Raw genomic sequence first — 20,672 nt, forward strand, 5'->3', positions numbered from 1 at the left:
GTAAGGAAGTTCTAAAAAAGGTTAATGGTTATAAATACTTTAGATATAGATATATTTATTATACTCTACATTTATATTTCCGGCAAATTAACCACAAAAAGTTCAACATTGTAAATTGTAATGCAGGAACAAAACTTAGTAACGTTCAGTATTTTCTAATTAATCTTAGATAAATGGAATTTACTTCCATTATAATCTTGATTAAATGTTTCAGAAACAGTTATCAGTGCTAGATAGAGTTTTATACGATAGATGAATCTTCTGAATCAAAGGCAAATGGTTGTGGATGTTTTATCTTATATCCTAATTTTGCACAAAGAATACCATCCAATCTTAAAAAAACACAACATTAGAATGCCATATTTTATGAGACTATACAATACATAGCCAGTTATATATTTTATTTGTAGTTAAAACAAAAAACATCACCTTAGTAAACAACCTTTTAGCAGTCACGACTTTTATATGAAGCTTAAATGGATTAATTTAAACCATAACTATATTATCTCGATTTTTTTACATTCGTGCGACTCTTCAAATGAACAATTGGATATTTTGACCTTGACATTATAATATTGTACATTATGAACGAAGATTATTATGTACCTCTCTGCTGACTTAAAAAAGTCTTTGTATTGTTCTGCTTGTGGGTAAACCGTTTTGCAATATGCGCAATTTGCTTCATGAAAGTTCTAACAAAGAAAAGAAGAAAACAAATTAGTTTTTTCAAAAAGAGATTAATTATTGAGTATTAAATTGTATTGATTAAACATTACCTACGTCTGTCTATTGACACTTTCGCACGCATTTCGCATATTTAAATAATAAAAGAAGTAGATCAAATAGTATACAATATCCTACAGTTAAATCCATTTTTTATAGAAAAACGAGTACTGATGTTTCGTCTAAAATCTCAGCTCTTCCGTTGAATGGAAATATGTATCAGCACAGTATGGTAACTTAATAAAGGAATATTTTTTTTATTAATATCCTCCTAAATAGATACTAAATTACATAAATAATATTATTTAGTACCTATGTGTAAATAATATGATTTAACTACTAATATTATCTAACATTATTATTTTACTTTGTTTTTTAGTTTAAAAACAAGTTAATTGAAGTTTACCAGTTTAGATACATTTATTCCGAAATAATAACAAAAGCTTCTTAAATAAGGGCTTATTTGTATTTGGTACTTGTATATTTTCGGAACATTCTCACGTTTTCTGATGTCTTTGACATTTGATTAAGCGAACTGGCGCCAATGAATGGCATGCCACTCAAGTGACACTGAATAACTGTTAGTGGATCAAGGTTGAAACTTTTTACGGTGACTTATGAAAAGTAACATATCGCCGAACTTGGGATGTGATAAGAAAATACATATATCCGAAACTTACGTACACTTACTTACATAGTAGTACAGTACCTGCACAAATATTTTAATATAAATATAAATCTCGTGTCACAATGTTTGTCCTCAATGGACTCCTAAACCACTTAACCGATTATAATAAAATTCGCACACCATGTGCAGTTCGATCCAACTTGAGAGATAGGATAGTTTAAACATGTAGGTACCACGGGCAAAGCCGGGGCGGACCGCTAGTTATATTATAAGACTTGGCGAACGTAGCGAACATTCGTCCAATAATATGGCATGAGATGAATCATTATAAGTACGATTAACTACGGAAAACACTACTTATCAATTACATGTAACTAAATGTAGAGCAATAAATATTCTTCACACCAAAATATTGTCAACTCTCTCATAAAACGCTACGATCCCAGATGGGGAATGGGGATGAGTATACTTAAAGTTACACTTTTATTCAGTTCACGCTTTTAAGTAAAAAAAACAATCGCTTGACTACTTCCTAAAATTCCATTGCCAATTTGATAGTCTTTAACTCTTTATCTTTGTAAATTAATTTGTCTCCAAGCCAACGAATTATCAAAGATACAAAGCACAAATATTGTTACAACGGTCGGGAGCTCACGTTGCCTTTATCAACCCGTCCCAATTCCAAGTCCCTTATCAAATACTTTATTTTGCTCGCTCCACTAAGTGGTTATCATTTCACTAGACGACACTAATTTTCCAGACGAACACAATTATCACACTGTTTGCGAATGTGATTTCTTTCGTAAATAATTGCACACGACGAGACAAATGTTTGCTTTTCAAAATACTTCTTAATTAGTAAGACAACCGAGATTTGTTTGTGTTTTTTCTTATTTGTGTTGTTTTTAACCCGCAGATGTTACATTTGATTATAATTTTAATAAGACAAAATAAATGTGTAATAACTTTGGCATTTAGTATTCAAGAACGTTATTTATGGAATGCTTATGTAACATTCTTATAATATACCCAATGAAAAAAACTTATTATCATGTGTTTTCAATCTTTGTTCGATTATTCCGCTTCAGTTTTGTCGTTGAGATGAATTCGTGACAGGATCAACCTTCATATTATCGACTGTGCCGAACGATTAGAATACAATTGACAATAACAGACTCAACCTGTAATTAATAAACATGATATCTCTTCGCGTAGGTTCATAAATAAGAACATTTAGTTATTTCACCTAAATTGAGAACATAAAAGAAACAGCTGTGAAATGCTTTATAAGTGTCACTAAACCACGAATGAAATATGTGTATGATGTAGGTAAGTAAGTATAATTTTATTTTAGTAATAGAAAGCATTCATAAATTGAAATATATCCGGCACTTCCTATAACAATTAACTTCAGAAACAACTAAAAGCTATTTCTTTGTATGAAAGTGGAATCGACATTGAAGCTTTATTTACACAAATACTATAAGCTACATTTGATGTTAAAGATGATAACCCTAAGAAAGAATTTGCGCACAGTAAGTGGACCTTGACCCATTGCGAAAGCCGTGACATCGAACCCGTTTGGATCTCACCACTTCTACGTATTTAACCAATACCGATTTCAAGGTGATCATAATATTAGTGCTATTATGAATATTATTAATTATCTTATGTGAGCTTTAAAAAATGAGAATTAAACATAATGTTAATATAATTAGTGATTATAGTTTCCCTCACTTTAGGTTTACCTAACAGCAAAAGTTTCATTCCTTTTGAAAAGGAAATCGACGTGTGGTAGATGTTAGTCGTTTTCCTCCTCTATTCAAAATGCCCTCTGAATATTATATTCGTCTTGTTTACCAAGTATACAATCAATAAGTTTAATGCTTTATTCTTAGTAATAAAATTTATCTCAGTACCTATCCGTTGTAATTATTTTTAGTACCTAAGCAATGAATACAAATAATGTAGATAGTTATACGCTCACGTGTTTTTCTTAACAAAATAAATGCTCTACACACGTGCTTCATTCAGAAGTATAAGAATAATAGCGTCTTATCAAACATACAAAGTCGAAACTTAAAATAAATTATTGAGATAATTGTTATTTTTGTCCATACAACTTGGAATATTCCTAAAAATATATGAGCGATAAATAACACTAGTACTGAATATTAATTATCCTTCTAATATTATAAATGCGAATGTTTGTGAGGATGTGTGTGTGTTTGTTACTCTTTCACGCAAATACTACTGAACTGATTACAATGAAATTGAGCACAAATATGGAGGGTAACTTGGATTAACACATAGGATAGGTTTTATCCCGGAAATCCCACGGGAACGGGAACTATGCGGATTTTCTTATGAAAACGCTGGCGAAGCCGCGGGCGGAAATCTAGTTTTTTATATAGTATCAGTAGTATTAGTAGTATTTATGTACCGAATTCAAGATAAGTGTTGCTTAACATTTAATAAAATTAATGATGCAATCATCTAAAGAATAAAATTAACGTATTATTACACAAATAACTAAGGTAAACCACATATTATAAAAGCGAAGGTGAGCTGCGTTAGGGCAGATACGCATGACTTTGGAGAACAAGACAATGGCAGTAGGCTAGACTAATGAACAAGTGGATGAGATATGTGTGGAATGCCTCAGAAGCACGATTCAGCTATCAGGCTCATAATATCTATTGAGTAATCGTATGTAAATACTAACTTTTAACTATGGGCTTGGCCTGTTGACGTAATGCTATTTTTAACACTAAAAGCATTTTTAAAAACATAAATAACGTCTTTAAAGATTTTTATACCTAGGTATGTTTTTAATTGACCAAGTTTTTTCCTTGTTGTATTATTAACCTTATAGATAGATTTTGACCTCTACATATCTCTTAATATTCATATTATAATTTCGCATGTATGCTCAATAATTCACAGTAGATATTTGTCAAAACTACCAGCCTCCAATTTATTTAATCATTTGAAATGAACATTAAGTATTTTTAACTACAATATACATCGTACAACTACATATTATTAAATGTTATATTTGATCTATTGATAAGTTATTATTTATTGCATTATTATTTGATATATTATGACTCTTATTGTTATGCTAATGTCCATGTCCTCAACTGAAAACTATTGCAGTTGCACGTTTACGCAATTTTCATAAACAAGGCATGACATGTGCACAGAGAATAAATGTTTCACGTAAGCTGACGATTTATAGCCACATGAAAACGGATTTGTGGCATATAAGGAGTGAATATTAATAACTTACAGTGTTAAGTGTATGAAAATAATCCTATAATATTTAACACTCTTATAAACTGTATGAAGCCTCAAAGTCAGAAGAAGAGCCATAGTCAAGGTTGAATTTTTAAATTTATTTTAAGGTTTGCTTGACCAACTAAGCACATTATAAAAAGTCCTTCACTGTATAATATGTGTTTATCTTAATATGATAATCTCAAAGAATTAAACTGTAAATGTGGATTTCACCATCTCATAGACATGCAGAATGTAATAAGTGATATAGATATGATAAAAATAAGCATTTAGGTACTAGTTGCGAACTATTTTGACCTTTATACTGAATCATATACAGTTTAATAGTTTGCTCGTTTATCGTAACTTAAACCTTATGAAAATCTATCTATACAATTCGATAAACTAAAATAAAATTAACTACATGTATACTTAACAATAAATTATTGTATAATGTAGAGTATGTATGTGAGTACACAAAGCTAGGGGATCAAAACATGAACATAGAGTTTATGGATCAATAAGATTCTATATTTTATAATTTTTTTTTGACGTTATTCTGTTGTTTTTAAATATTTTTTACGTAATCTGTGTATGCGAAACTATAAGTTCCATTGAGCTTAGTACACAGACAATGATAGCTGTTTTAAATAAAATTGATTTAAAATGCCCTCTTTATGTGAGAACTACTTATCCAAATAGTTGTAAATTTATAACAAAGCTCGAGAATTTAATAAAATACTAGATCACAATGAACACTATACATAAGTCAGATTATGTTATGAATGGTCACGAAATTCAATATTTATAATACAATAGCATGACAAATCTACTGTCGAACTAATATGCTGTAATATAATCTCATTACCATAGTTATGACTCTATTACTTACTTTGGGCTTTTGAATAGTTTAAGCCGATATAGTTTTCGGCTTTAAGTACTGAATATCATGAATATTATTGATATCTGATTTTACTGCTTCTTATTAGGATCGTTTATTTCCAAAAAACATTCAATATAACTAATTACTTAGAACGCCAAAATGAAAATCAAAGTAGGTATAGTATTTATATAAAGTTTTTCATAGTAAGTACGTTTGTATATTATGATACCTAATTATTTTAAATTCGACATTTTTATTAATTTTTGAAGTAAAAAATATGTATTCAGTATAGTCAGAATTATTTTATGATATAGCGTTGAACTCTGACATTAGCTACGCTATTTACATAGACACATAATATTATAAAAATACATCTCTTACTGCTAAGTCTTACTGTAATTAATTTTGTAAGAAAGAAGATATTATCAGAAAATAATTTTATTTGAATATAGTCACTGCAATACAAGTCGATTTTATTAAGTTTATTAACTAGTAAGGATGTTTACAAAATTGTACTAAAAAATAAATATAGCAACACCACATGTTACACTTGAAAAAAAATAGTTTTATTCAATGTATTTTTGCTTTTTATTGCTGATATAATTCAGGTCAAATGAGTGGACCGAGAGCAAAAAATGTTCCACTTACTTATTGCTTCATTTAATAATATTAGAAATAACGATACATATATGTATAATTAACTCTTTTTTAATTAATAACAACTTTACGGAACCAAGATACCCAGTATATAAAACGTAAAAACGAATGAATAAGAAAATGCTAATTAAATATTCGATTTAAATTAAAGTAAGTATTAAGTACAGTCTACATTATCTTTATAATTATGATTAGTACTAAGTAGCGATAATATTAAACAGCCTAATCGTATGTCACGAAGTGTTTAAAAATCATTATCAGAGCGACTAGGACTATCCAATTCATCATATTATTGACAGAGCATTATACATTTGTTCGGAGCTTGGCCGTGGGACAAAATGTCAGAATCGTGTCAACGGTTCAATGTAAACAGCATCGAAATCTGTTTAATGGTTTTTTTTTTTGGTAAAGGGTAACGGATAAGTTTACATTCTATAAATTTATAAGAATGTTTTGCAACGGTCTATATGATTTGTGAAATCAATGGGGCAATGGGTTACTAGTCTTTCACGTTTTTCTATGCTATTCTTAGTGATGTCTCTATGTACTCAGAAATTAGTAAGTAAATAAAAAAAATCATTTTTTCATGTATTTTTTCATATTTCGTAATTTTTTACTTGTGAGTCATATGTTGTTGGTTGGTTGTTGGTTATATGTTGATAGTTAGCTTATTATTTTTTTGGTAGAATAATAGAATTTATTTTATCAAATTCATTAGGTACTGGATAAAAAAAACTAATTGAAAGTATCTCAAATACTTAATGTATATTATTTAAAAAAAATAACATTAGCTTCGTCCTGATTATTCAAGCAGTAGGAAATTTAAATGAATACACTTAAAGTGCTGTGTCAAGGAAAATGTCAAAAATACAATTGTTCAAATTACAATGAGATTCAAATACCTTGATTATAATACGAATAAATTATCGGAGTACTTTAATGTGTGAGCTCATGTAAACATAATAAACATTACTTATATAAAAATATAAAACTTACCTTAAACATAATTTTTTCTTTTTCCATATTGTCATGCGCTACCAGAACCTGTAAAAAATAAACATGTTTTTATATAGTATTATGTTATATCTAGTTTTTTCTATTTATGGAATTTAGAGGACAAGCGATTGTCTTTCCATGAGTTATTATGTACAAGGAAGCGACGTGTTTATAAAAATTTGCATAGACCACATAAATATAAAACATAAGTCATATTTGTATTAACAGTCGTTTTTATCTGAGGAAATGAGTATAAACAGCTATTGATGGTAACTGCTATATTGCTTACATAATCGATCCTCTTTATTTACGTAGGTACTTATGTTTACACTTTTTATTGATACAAAAAGTTACCTGCCGGAATTCAATCTTAAAATTATATTTATTATTTTATACGTATATATAACATAGGTGGTCTTTTCAGAATAATTGTTGTTTTCTTTCGCATGTAGAGCCGAGAGAGAATGTAGAGCCTTTTAAAACCCTTCTGTTCTAGTAGATGTCTAAGTCTCAAATTAGTTTAAGCACTGCATGCTACATTCAACCATCAGTCAATCACCATCTAATATAATTTATGATATTACTTTAAACTGATTTGATATGTTATCAACAAAATAATTCAAACCTACCTACTCCAATCAACGCGATGCTTGCAAATTTAAGTATAACTTCTCGAACGTATCGAATTCATAATAACTTAGCAATATTTAATTAACACCTATAGGCTAGAAATAATTGATCGAACATCAACCATTTTATTCATGAAGGTTGTGTGGATAAAAAACAATACTCACTCAGAAAAATTATAAAATAAATACTGAGATTTTTTGCTCTACAAATCCGACGCACCTACCTTGCATTTATAAGTTTCACCCGAGGACGAGCCCGCGGGTAAAATCAAGTATTTCTGTAGCTCATGAGCTGTTCTGATATTACCGTAAATAATCTTATTACTATAAAAAGTTTCATCCAAATCCTATCCATCCTCACAAACTTTCGCATTAATCGTTATTAGGACTTTCAAATCTTCTCTTTCTATTAAAATGTTTGTCTGGTCCATTGAAATAGACTCTATTTCTCTGCAGACTAAGCAGAAATAACTAAATATTACTTACATACTAATAATAAAAAGCCGGTGAATATGACAGCATTGACTTTTGAGAAAGGGTTTGAAAATTTGTTGTGAAGCGCGATGACTTCATACAAATACATTCGGTATTGTTGGATATGCGTTACAACATTTCGTAATTTATTATATACAGCTGTTACTTGTATTGTACATTTTAAAACGATAACCTTAGCGAATTTATTTTATTTGCTTCGTTGTAAATGTTTATTAGATAAATACGAAACACCTGGTTTATTTAGTATTTTGCATTTATTTTTGCACAAAAAGGTCCTTAATTATAATTTATTCAAATAATATGTATGATTTGTAATTTATATCATAATTTCCAATAACATAAGAGATGGCATTGGAATTTTGAGATTTGATTAAAAGAAGTAACTACCATTATTCAAAAATAATCATCTATATTACATACCTACTTAACTTTTTCATATGAATTTATTTTTAACACCGTCATTAATAATTAATTGAAATATATATCTTGTTGTCATAATTATCTACAAGAAATCATTAATCTGTTACATATTTAATACTAGGTTTCCGCCCGCGGCTTCGCCCGCGCAGTTAAAGAAAAACCCGCATAGTTCCCGTTCCCGTGGGATTTCCTGGATTGCGTCATTTTCCCGGGATAAGAAGTAGTCATGAAAATTGGTTCAGTAGTTTAGGCGTGATTGAGTAACAGACAGACAGACAGAGTTACTTTCGCATTTATAATATTATATTTATATTTATAGGATTTATGCTCTACCTCCAGGCAAGTGTTAGTTCTAATATATTCTTAAATAGAAATATTTTTATTTTAAATTGAAATAAATATGATTGCCTGTCCAATTAGACAAATACCTCGAATACTTTTCATTATTTCATTTACTTGAGCAATTGATACCTTGATGTGATCATGTGAACCGTGTTAAGTATTTGTTAATATTATTATTTTATTTTGATAAGTAGTTATTCTTAACCAAAAATATGATTATATATTTTTAAATAATTTAACCTTTAAATAATTTTAGTAAACTTCTTTTTAGCTTTTCGACTAGTTTTCTCAGTTGGTATTTTGTGTAACGAAATTCTTATATAGGTAGCATTTAATATATTTATGTGTAAATGTTTTCAAATTTCCTAATCTAAGCACAGGCGTTTTAATGTTAACGATAAGTATTTTCTTAGCTTTTTTCCATAAAAATAATAAGCAATAATAAAACCAGACACATTTATTTCCTCCAAAAGGCGTTTAAATAAAAAAAATCATCTCTACATTTTAACATCTTATTTTATATAAAACTAGCGGTCCGCCCCGGCTTCGCCCGTGGTACATATTTACGTTTTCTCTACATAAAAACCATCCTCGTACTTCAAGGAATATATTAAAAAAAGAATTATCGAAATCGGTTCAGCCGTTCTCGAGTTATGCGCTTACCAACACATTTTGCGATTCATTTTTATATATAAGAATATATTAAAGGTAGGTACTGCAATTATAGGTTGCTTTATCTATAACAAAAATAGCATAAAAAGCATTGGCAACATTCGTTATATTTTCGCAACTAGTACGATATTAGCTACTTAACTAGTTACGAATTGTAATTAACTCCATTATATTAAGCAATTGTGGAGTTTTGATTATTTCAAACGTGGGAATACCACGTGTCGCATAAACCGTGTACCCTTTTAGTTTTTATTTGCATTTCTAGCTATAAACTTTTTACAATAATTTGTTCACGATTAGAATTATTTTGAATGTATCTAGTTATTACTTAATAAGTATACAATTAATATCTTCCCACTTTATATCTACGTTATACATATTACCGATGGAAAAATGTTTTACGATGAAAGAACTCATGGCATAACATGAATGCCTTGTCATTGCTCAATAATAACAAATAATTTATTTACTTGTGTCCCAATATTTAACGGTAAATGATTTTGAAATTCTTAAGTACACATCAACAGATGCCTGAAACTTGTGAGTCAAACAATGAAATATATTAAGCTTTGCAATCAAGTCTGTTGTAATTATAAATTCCCCGCCAGTTTCGGTATTGGAATTCACCCATGACTAATTCTACAAAATATTGTGTTTAATAGTTATCCAAAATCGTTTAAGGTTACCAAAAAGTTCAGATATATTTCCCACAAACCTATGACCTACTTTGAAAACGTGACTCAAGCTTTCCGGCCACCTGGCACAGAATTGACCTCAAAAATATTGTCATCAGAACACTATAATAAACTCTTGATCCTTTACATTTCTTAACAACGACGTCATAATTTGTAAACCACATTTTTTTATTGGTAGATAATTTCCATAAACAAGGATTCCTTTATTTAGGAATAAATAGAGCCTACCTAATTTAATATAAGTACCTACGTAGTATAAGTTTGTTACGAAAAAAGATTACCTGTGTCAGTGTGTGTTCAGTTAGAGAAAACCTGTGGAGAAAACAAGCTTAATATTTTATCACAACAGTGTAGATTATAAAAAAGTAGTGTACCTAATTGTGTCACCTAAATACACAAAAATTAAACACATCTGCAGCTGTTTTGTAAATAATGCATTACAACACCTATTTCTCAAGAGAGAGTATTGTTTATATGTATATTATTATTAGTCATTGTCCAACTTGTTGTAGATCCAATATGTACCTAATAAGAAAATAAATAAATCAAACTATCTATCCAGCTTAGAAAGCACTAAAAACTCCTCACAATTTTTTTTATAATACATATTTATAGTGGTTTAAAAGTATCTATAAAATAAATAATGGTGTTTAAAGATAAATAAATGTGATTTTCGAATAGTACATTCCATTTCATAACTACTAGATATCTTCTAGATATTTCTAGATATAGGTAGATATAATTTTTCTTACGAACCTTAATGATTAATTCATAAAAACTATCGACTTCCACATAATTTAAGAACATGCTCTTGATAAGCAGTAAAAATTCAACGTTTTTACTTTTTATACATTTTGTTTACAGGAAGCACTCGTTGAAATCATTTGCAGTTCCGTGCGGAGAACATGTTCAATCGTAATTGTTAGGTATATCTGATATCATTGTTTTGTTGTCCAGATAATAAAAATATTATGGAGTAACATCTTTATCGACATGCGATATATCTACATATAAAATTAATAACTAGTACAAGCACCTACAAGTTGACTAATTTTCCTAATCCTTTATGTGATCTCTGAAATAATTATTTTTCCTAGTCATCGATCCAAAAAACTATGGTGCTTTCACTCCTATCAATTAAAGGGTGGATTTTTTAGCATAGTAGGTATGCAGCATCACGACCGACAGATATAATAAAATCTTTATCTTAGTCCTGTTACCGAGGTCAAAATAACGATTTAAAACCAAAAACGGTAATGCACTTTACATTGTTTGTTCATATAAATCTTAAAAATGGACTAAATTAGCATCAATTAATAATTATGTATAGGTTACTTCATCACAGTAGCGTGATTGTGTTTGAATGATAACAATTACTGCATCAGTTATCGGATATCCGATTTCTAAATGGAAATCGATGAATATTAATGTGTTAATTATATTTTATATAAAATTCGTCAAATTGCTTTGCCAAAACGCTACTGATTTATTGCTTTGGTTTACATAAACTTTTTCATTTAGAATTGAATTAATTTATTTTTAACAGACAAATTGATTGGTAGGTAGGTAGGTAATTACGTGATTGAGTGATTGGCAGCATCGATTATCACATTTACATAATTTATAATTACATATATGTACCTAGTTAGTTACCTCTCTGTGTTCAATTGCAGCACTAATTCCTGCCTAATACTATCTATTATTAGGCAGGCATTAGTTTTAAGGATTAAAGAGAAAAATGTTATGTGAAGATGGTCAAACATTTTAAAATATACATACAATTTCATACGTGTTTATGTCATTGAAAACAATTAATTGCAGTTAATTAATCGCAAATTTTCGTTTGCCAAGCCTAGCTAACCAATATAAAACCAAATAAACTGGTTGATATTTTGTAGAAACTGCCAAGTAGGTAACATTTGAAACCTGGTGTATTTTGCTTAAATATAATATTTTATTGATATTTGATACCTATGCAGCGGTGTGATGTAAGAACGGGTACATCAACTTCTTAAATTAGATACACGGATTAACACATTGCATCTCGAAATAGTTTTGTCAATACAATTGCGGTCCGGAAACCGTTTGCATCATCGCATTATTTTTTACTTGATTGCCAAATGAGCCTTTTAAACTTTTTTTTATTGCGTATTAGATATCGTTAAGTTTGAATCTTTAATCAATTCATGATGTGAGATGTCCATGATCTTTTCAACGCCTATCAAGGAAAAGCAAAGTTATACAGTGTATGTGTGACTGATAAATAATATATTATTTTAATACAGTAGACATATTTTATAAATTTCCGCACGATTTCGGAGATATATTTCGTGGTGTCTAGCGTAGCGTAGCCCGAATAGGGATTAACATAGGTAAGTATATAGCAAATTTTATGCATAAACATCTACATGTTTATGTATATGATATAATTTTTTTTAATTATTGACAAAGTAACACATTATTTTTTGATTCAAACGTAAGATCTAGGATAATATGAAATTTGGCTCTATTTGTAGAGAATATTATCACACACTAGATATGAAATCTATGTTTGGCTAATTTAGGCGCATTTTAATTTATCTGTAATATGTTAATCGTTTGTACTAAAAGGCAGAAGTTTATAATACTTAGTTATAGAGGCCAAAAAAATTGAATAATATTTCAGAAATCGGCGGAAATCAAACTCGTTTTTAGGTAGGTACTCAAAATAGACATCGAACAAGCCTGCATATATACAGTACATTTTCGATAAAATAATTTAGTTTCATTTTTAAGTAAGTATAAAAAATTATAGTGTAAAGGACACAGGTACTCCCCAGAAATTGTATTATAGAGCCTACGTAGGATGTAGGCTCTATTTAAAACAATTTCTTAGTTACAGTTACGTAGGATGAACCTACTATAGACGAATGTGAATTTTTTGCATGTACCTAAGCTTATCTTATTAATTTCCTAATGCCTTATTTTTATTACTTTAAAGTTTGGTAATTATACACAAATGCCTTATATTATTCATGAAAAATAAGGACATGAGCGCTGAAAAAAAAGCAAGAAGATATTTCTTGTATGTATATCAATTCCTCTGTGAGTACTTACTTTTCCAATAAGTCAACAAAACGCACACACAAAATTCGCAAGTATCCTGTTATCGCAAATATTGCTTAGCATACGCGGTTGTCATGGCAACGCGTGACGATTCAATATGGCGGACGGTGCGCGTTCGCCGCTGTTTACGAACGGACTGACTCCGCTTGCGCCGGCCATCGACCACCACACGCGGCTCTTCAGAAAGCGAGAGGAAGAGCAGGCCCAAGCAAGTTTTTATTGTGCGAGGACACACGCGCATATTTCCATTTATCCGCTGCCAATTCGGTTCACTCACGAAACTAGCTATTTTGGCTTGTTAGTCATGCTCCTTTGATCGACTATACTAGGTTCACAATTAAGGTGCATTGTGAGAAATTCCACTTGAATCGACAGCCTTCGCCTTGAGATGTCAACCGAATCGTTATGTAAAGTCTATCGGCAATGTAATCACCATCAATTGATGTAATTCATTATGCAAGACTTTCAAGATGAAGATGTAATATAACAATAGATAGTTCGACCATGTCATCAAATAAAAGAAGAGTTCTGTATACCACAATATTTATTTCTATAAGAATATAACTACCTACGAATTATATAAGTATTAGATTAAAAATATTTTTTTACATAACTGTTTTAATTATAATATACATATTGCAGTACAAGAATTAAAGCTAAATAAGAGACTAAAATCTAAAAATTACTTTTCATATAGAAAAGTACCAGCTGCGAATACCTAACAAAGGGTAAAGAGACAACGAAATTGTTTTTAAAGTTATTAAAATAAGCAAAAATAATAATCACTACATGGCTGTACAAATTAACCCAGATACAAATTAAACCAAATGATATGATGCATTCTTGTAGCGCTCGGCACTAGCGTGCGACTCGCGTGTTTGTCTGCAAAACCGCAGTGACAATAAAAGTATTCATTCTAATATAAATTACTATTTACACGAAATATTAAATGGCAATCAGTTATTAGTTCTCTAATCTCAAATATCCATTTTATCTTAATTTTATCATTACGGTGTCATTATAAACAAATTAAGACTCGAATTATCATTAACAGTCAATTTTTATTGCATAAACATAACATTTAGTCACTGCGATTCCTCGTCTTTAACAATATTATAACACTTAACTAAAAGAACACAAAATAACAATAAAGCAAATAAAGAGCAAACATTAATCACAATAAATAAAATATCTAACGCATTTACAAACATAATAATTTGGTTAATATAGAAGCTCGTGAGACGACACAAAACATATCGTAAACAGATTTAATAAGTAGGTTCATATACAATTCCCTGTCGGCCTTTGAACCGACCATCTTAATCATTACGATAAAATTTACAGCCACTTGACAAACAACAATTTATTATAAACTGATAATACTTATACTAAGAACATAGCACCATTTTACGTATAACACAGACTTAAACAGTGTTGACCACTTGATCGAAGCATTTCGCGACGAATTGTTCCTTTTCGTCTAGTTTCCTGACGTCACTGGTCACGTGGCGCGTGAGCATCGCGTCTTCGAGGGCGGTTAGGGCTTCAGACGTGAACCGTTTTCCCTTTAGATGGGTAATGACTGACGCTTCACCGTGGAACCCGGATTCGACCAGGCCGGGGGGGATATTGAGCGTGACGTCGTTAATCAGTCCCTTTTCTACCGTCATACTGATGACCAGCTCTTGAGTAGCCGAATAGACCTTTGAGGGCGCGAGGAGTTCGGCTGGGACGGGGAACGACCGACTCACGGTGAACTCCGGAGTCCGGCCGTAACACCAGTCCCAGGTTGTCAGCTCGTTCCTTAATTCAGCCAGACCTGCAAAATTAGGCCAATTAACAAACACGCCTCATAATCGAAACCATTTACATATTTAACTTGCAAACGAAATATCTCTAGAAGGTTAATGGCCTTCCCGCCGTTTTCGTACTACATAAACACGAAACTGAATGAGTGCTTGAAACGTGCGAGTTAAAATATTATTAGTGAATAATTTGTATTCTGTCGTATTTTAACTAGTTTGCAGCGGAATACTTAATTAATAATGCATAAAGTTAAATTAATAATTCTGTTATTTGCTAATTACAAAATAAAATTAATTAACACACTGGGATTTAATCGGCGTTTTCTGAACATTATGACGAGACGACTCTACTCTATAAATATTTGCATCCTTTTTTGCAACCCTTTTAAAATGTTGTTTTAAAATCGAATGCCAATCCCTTCATCATTTCAAGATTGTTTAAGTAAATACAGAAAAAGTTACTCTTACTTTTTGATAATAGATAATTAAATTCTACAAAAGGTACACATACCCGGGAACCAATCATCCGTAGGGTTGATGAACTGGAAGCCCCTCTGTTTCGATATGTGCCGTTCGCCCGCATCTTCAATGTGCAGGGCCGGGGTCCTCAAGAACTCGTAGCCGATGGCCGTTTGGAGGCTCTCAACAGTGACCCTGTTGTCGATATCGGCCAGGTTCGCCACGGGGGAGGGCGTGGACGCCGTCGCGTTCGTCTGTATGCCATGCTAGATAAAATTATATGCCCTTAGCTTGATTTGTGTACTGGATTGGTTAGTTGCATTGTGGTATTAGTTACGGACATAGTATAGACATGCAACTGATGATAAATAAAAATATAGTGATATGGGATGAAGGAACAGATGTTAGGAAATTATTGGCTTGGATGCAAGGATAAAACAATTATAAAAAGTAAAGCATTTCGAAAATGTTACAGGAAGCACATGTTAACTTAAATTAAAATGTAATTCATTTTGTAATCATGGTTTCGTTATATGAGTTAGTTGTTTTTTAACAGGTCAAATGTTAAATTCAAGCATTTCATGGAACTAGTGCAATCAAAATAATCTTTTTAAAAATGAATCCATCACTTTACAACTCTGTTTAAATTAAAATATTACATCTCTTTTCTATTGACATTTTTAAGGATGTCTTTAAATCAAATAGCATTTAACAATAACAGTTAGCTATTTGTATAGACAAATATATCATGAGTCATGCTGCATGCTGAGACCTTTAACATCAATGAATTATTTTAAATGTTAAACAGTTTCAACACAAGTAAAACCCTTTTATATGCTCACTACTTTAATATGAATCAACTGGCTTCAAAATTTGATGCCTTACCCTTAACATGTTTGAATTTTAAATCTTAAAGCATTTTTATGACACATAATGAAATAAAAAATACAAAATAGTAACTAAATCAGTATTAGCATAAATGAATATTTGCAAACAACATTATAACTTACAAGTCTTCAAATTAACCAAAAAAAAAAAATAAGGTACAAAACTAAACATGAAATATTTCCAAGACAACTATTTAATACTATTTCTAAATATAGTTCAATGTATTTTGATAGACTCACCTCTCGTTTAGCAAGTGCCTTGCTGAGATCAGCCTTGTTGGCGTTGACTAGAAGTGTGCAGTGGTGATATGCAGATAAACGACCAAGCTTAGCAGCAGTTCCAGATATCTATATTATACTGCTAAGGAAATTACTTTTGCTTTTATCATATTCAAGTAGATTGCATAAATGATGACTTGTTTATAAAATGCTTTTAAGCTTATATTAAGTTAAAAATAGATCACAGTTAACAATGTAAACAAAACATAAATATAATTTTACTTCATGAATTGAAAATTTGTCAAAAATATTGCGGAGATACATCTCACAGTATTACATTACTATTTATCTGTTCATTTCTAAACTATTTTTTATTGAAAAGGGATACTTTATATTTGTCTCTAACGAGAATATCTTGACGTTCATTAATGAGAGATTTAATTCCAAAGCCTCTGTACAGGGCCCTCTTTATAACTTCCAAGTTGTATTTCCTATCATATCTGTCCCGATGAGTAAAGAATGTGATGTTGAGGTTTCCACGGTCATGATATACAGTGCCACCGCCGCTGTTGCGGCGAGCCAAGGAAATTTCTTTCTCACCCAAAAAGGGCACATTGGCCTCAAGCCAAGGGTTCTGATGCCTTCCGATCACAACACATGGCTCATTACGCCACACCATCATAATGTGATGGTTGGAGAAATCCATGTTACGGTACATCCAATCTTCCATAGCAAGATTTGTGTAGATATCAGTTGATTGCGACATGAACACAGATTTTGTGATCTCCCCCTCAGATGGTAATTCCGGTTGTGTTTTTTTTGCTTTTATAGTTGTGCTTGTTGCCAGGCTTCTTGCACTCGCTCTTCTTGTTAGTCCAACAACAACACACATGTTGCTGATGGCAATTTTTCTCATCATTGACTGCGCCATGTTTATCAGCAGATACTTTTCTATATGAATGTGAGATGGGTAGTTATGAGCACTTACAGTCTAAAACAGTCTGTTCTCAAATAGTAAACTAAATCTTACAAATGTAATCACTTAACCTAGCACTGAGTTGTGAGGCAAGCGTCAGTATCAGCTGATGAGAGGGAGATCAGATATTCGTGAAGGGCGATTGTCTGATGCAGCCACTTCCAAGTTTGATGCAGGGCGTTAATTCGAAATCGAATCCCCAAACAGTCACGACAGTCACTTGGCATTCCTTCTCTTGAATACAGGATGAAGTAAAAAATCACAAGTCAAGTTAATTAAATAACTGAATTATGTTACACAGCAAACTATAGGGTATATAATATTTTATAAACTAACTAAAGAAAGGAAGAGTGTAGTCTAAACGAATAGAACTATACGAATGCGTAACGAAATATGAATTAATTACCTTCCGTCGTCTCATTTTATTCACGCTGATAATGATAAGCGGGCCAAGGAACTAAGAGGTCGAGCGAGGGCATATTAAGTTCACTTGAACAGAAGCAAATAAATATAACGATAAGAAACACGAATCGACCACGAGCAGCGCAGTATTATCTCGGCAAGTAGTGCGAGCTGAAATATCTTGTTGTTGTCTGTTTTACTGAAATTTACATAGATATATTTGGTTATTAACGTTTGATAAAATTAAATCGTAAAGTAAATATTAATTAAGTGTTTTTAGAACAATTTGTAGATACTTTAGGTTATATTATATAAATAAAGAAAACTAGGTTTTTTCAACATTATTTCTTGACCTGATCACAGCTGTTCTTTTTCCTAAGCCTAAATTAATATTTTTTTCTTCAACTATCTTTTTCAATTAATTTCCATTAATAATTATTATATTTTATTACGACACTTTATTTACATTCACACGAAATAAAAATACAAAATACAGATTAAACGTGAGATTATACTTAGATTTTAGAAACTTTGTTTGACTGTGGTTTGAGTTTTGACTGGTTTTGACTTTATACTTTATAGATTATAAAATTAAGATTTGGTACTTTCACGGTACTTTAGTTATGTATAGGTCTACCAGAATCTGATGGCATATTTATATTTAAGAAATAAAAGATTTTTATGTGGCAACTTATTTGACAACTATCAAATTGGATGTCAAATTATTTGTCTTTTTTGCAGTTGATGAATAATTTTTAGGATTTTGTCTAAAAAATCTTCGAAAATGTCGAAAAAGCCGCTGCGATCACAAGCAAGAGGTGTTGTTTATAATGTGTATAGAAAAACATTCGATGAAGAAGGGTCAAACACATCACAATTTTCAATTTTGAAGATTTTATTGGTAAATTGGACTTACCCGTTTTGATACTATAAATTAAAAAATATTATATGTAGGTAACTATAATATTGTTTGTTGATTAGAATATAATTTTATGAAAACTTATTACAGGAGTTTCCAATACGGCTATTCGTCAAGTCCAAGCTGTCCAAGTCAATTTTATAATGTGTGTCTGTTAATACTTACGAAAATAATACACTGGAGATTTCAGTATGAACATTAACTTGTAACAAGAAAATATGACCTTGAATGACGCCTGTATGTTTTTTATCCCTTTCACACCTAACTTGCCAAGTGGGTGTGAAAGGGATAAAAAAACATACAGGCGTCCTTCAAGGCCATATTTTCTTGTTACAAGTTAATGTTCATACTAAAATCTCCAGTGTATTAGATATTATTAAATTCAAAATTGGCTCCTTCCATGGGTATGCCACAGCTCCACTATAGCATAGCGGCACATACCATCAACCGCACTCCTTAAATAAGATTCTTGATCGTCATGCTTTAAGATGGTATATATTATGTATGAAAATAAAATGATATAAAACAACTATGTGTATATGGTTAAAGAATTCTCAGAAGCAGTGCAGCAGCTGTTTGAAAGCGTTTACACCAACAAACAAACTCTTCAGCTTTCGTATTTTCTTAATAATAATATCCTATGTATTATATATCATCTGTATTTTCATAGAGAAGTTGTCTCGTTAACTTGACGTAGGTATGTCTGAGAATGACAATTGAGTATTGACAGCTGACACTTGCAACATTCAGTTTTTGGCATGGTAGTTTCGTGAACTTTTGTCGAGGGTCGAGAGACGCAAAATTTACAGTATTTTTGAGTCGTTTTTGTCTGATAATCCACAAAAACCCCAATCAGCATGGCTCTCCGAACAACCAAAGTTCTTTACAACAGTATGTACATCTTTTCCCTATTATTTTGATTGCCTTGTCAATTTTGAAGTAAGATTATATAATTGGATTGAAATCTTCCAGATAGCCTGAGGAAATGGTGTTACAACCTCGCAGGATTTAACAAATATGGTAAATATACTCAATTCACTTTATTTTATAAATAAGAGCTTTACAATTTCCAAAATAATAATTACATTATATATCATTTCAGGTTTACTTCGTGACGATTTGCTATATGAAAATCCTGATGTACAGGAAGCTCTCCGTCGTCTACCTGAACATGTAGTTGATGAACGTAACTTCCGTATGGTTAGAGCTATCCAACTGTCTCTCCAGAAAACCATCTTACCCAAAGAAGAGTGGACTAAATTCGAAGAGGATAAACTGTACCTGACACCTATCGTTGACCAAGTGAAGAAAGAAAGGCTTGAGCGTGAAAAGTGGGAAAAGGAATATTAATTTTAAGAATAATGTGTTAAATCATTATTTTGATTCATGTAGTAACAATTAAGTGATACTTATTTAAATCAATAAAACATTTTTTGTTTATTTAGTAAATAATTTTATTTCAGTATGTTGGCTTATTTGAA

General features: G+C 30.9%; 4 protein-coding genes and 1 long non-coding RNA gene across 8 annotated transcripts in view; 2 read left to right on the top strand and 3 right to left on the bottom strand.

The window, feature by feature from the left end:
* LOC149487947 (uncharacterized) overlaps positions 1 to 13,674 on the bottom strand; it is a 44,577-nt gene extending 30,903 nt beyond the window's left edge. The window contains exons 1-2 of the mRNA XM_089696671.1: positions 13,516 to 13,674; positions 7,167 to 7,214 (exon numbers count right to left, since the gene is read on the bottom strand). Coding sequence (XP_089552797.1) covers positions 7,167 to 7,193 — 27 coding nt within the window. The 5' untranslated portion in view covers positions 7,194 to 7,214; positions 13,516 to 13,674. The remainder of the gene's footprint in view (positions 1 to 7,166; positions 7,215 to 13,515) is intronic.
* Positions 13,675 to 14,565: 891 nt separating this feature from the next.
* On the bottom strand, positions 14,566 to 18,417 carry Lipt1 (Lipoyltransferase 1). Of its 2 annotated transcripts, XM_089696672.1 has the most exons (5): positions 18,277 to 18,417; positions 17,283 to 17,845; positions 16,916 to 17,023; positions 15,841 to 16,054; positions 14,566 to 15,343 (listed from the first exon to the last, which is right to left on the bottom strand). In XM_089696672.1, exons 2-5 carry the CDS (start codon positions 17,823 to 17,825, stop codon positions 14,949 to 14,951), a joined length of 1,260 nt encoding a protein of 419 aa, XP_089552798.1. In that variant the 5' UTR covers positions 17,826 to 17,845; positions 18,277 to 18,417; the 3' UTR covers positions 14,566 to 14,948. The 2 variants fall into 2 exon arrangements, with proteins under 2 accessions (XP_089552798.1, XP_089552800.1); XM_089696674.1 differs by lacking the exon at positions 18,277 to 18,417 and having other exon boundaries at positions 15,841 to 16,042; positions 17,283 to 17,825.
* LOC149487949 (uncharacterized) lies at positions 17,942 to 18,764 on the bottom strand. Of its 3 annotated transcripts, none has more exons than XM_089696677.1 (2): positions 18,626 to 18,764; positions 17,942 to 18,175 (listed from the first exon to the last, which is right to left on the bottom strand). In XM_089696677.1, exon 2 carries the CDS (start codon positions 18,095 to 18,097, stop codon positions 17,942 to 17,944), a length of 156 nt encoding a protein of 51 aa, XP_089552803.1. In that variant the 5' UTR covers positions 18,098 to 18,175; positions 18,626 to 18,764. The 3 variants fall into 3 exon arrangements, with proteins under 3 accessions (XP_089552803.1, XP_089552802.1, XP_089552801.1); XM_089696676.1 differs by lacking the exon at positions 18,626 to 18,764 and adding an exon at positions 18,277 to 18,416 and having other exon boundaries at positions 17,942 to 18,104; XM_089696675.1 differs by lacking the exon at positions 18,626 to 18,764 and adding an exon at positions 18,277 to 18,414.
* A 134-nt stretch (positions 18,765 to 18,898) lies between these two features.
* LOC149487950 (uncharacterized) lies at positions 18,899 to 19,362 on the top strand. The gene is made up of 2 exons (XR_016315777.1): positions 18,899 to 19,173; positions 19,282 to 19,362. It is a non-coding gene; the product is annotated as an uncharacterized LOC149487950 (long non-coding RNA).
* A 558-nt stretch (positions 19,363 to 19,920) lies between these two features.
* LOC149487951 (cytochrome b-c1 complex subunit 7-like) lies at positions 19,921 to 20,631 on the top strand. Its single transcript, XM_089696686.1, has 3 exons — positions 19,921 to 20,082; positions 20,164 to 20,211; positions 20,294 to 20,631. Exons 1-3 carry the CDS (start codon positions 20,049 to 20,051, stop codon positions 20,539 to 20,541), a joined length of 330 nt encoding a protein of 109 aa, XP_089552812.1. The 5' UTR covers positions 19,921 to 20,048; the 3' UTR covers positions 20,542 to 20,631.
* Positions 20,632 to 20,672: the final 41 nt, after the last annotated feature.

This window comes from Colias philodice, chromosome 6 (genome assembly GCF_061535455.1).
Source record: "Colias philodice isolate Cphi_HAF_F1 chromosome 6, ilColPhil1 Martin Lab GWU primary, whole genome shotgun sequence".
Lineage (NCBI taxonomy): Eukaryota > Metazoa > Arthropoda > Insecta > Lepidoptera > Pieridae > Colias > Colias philodice.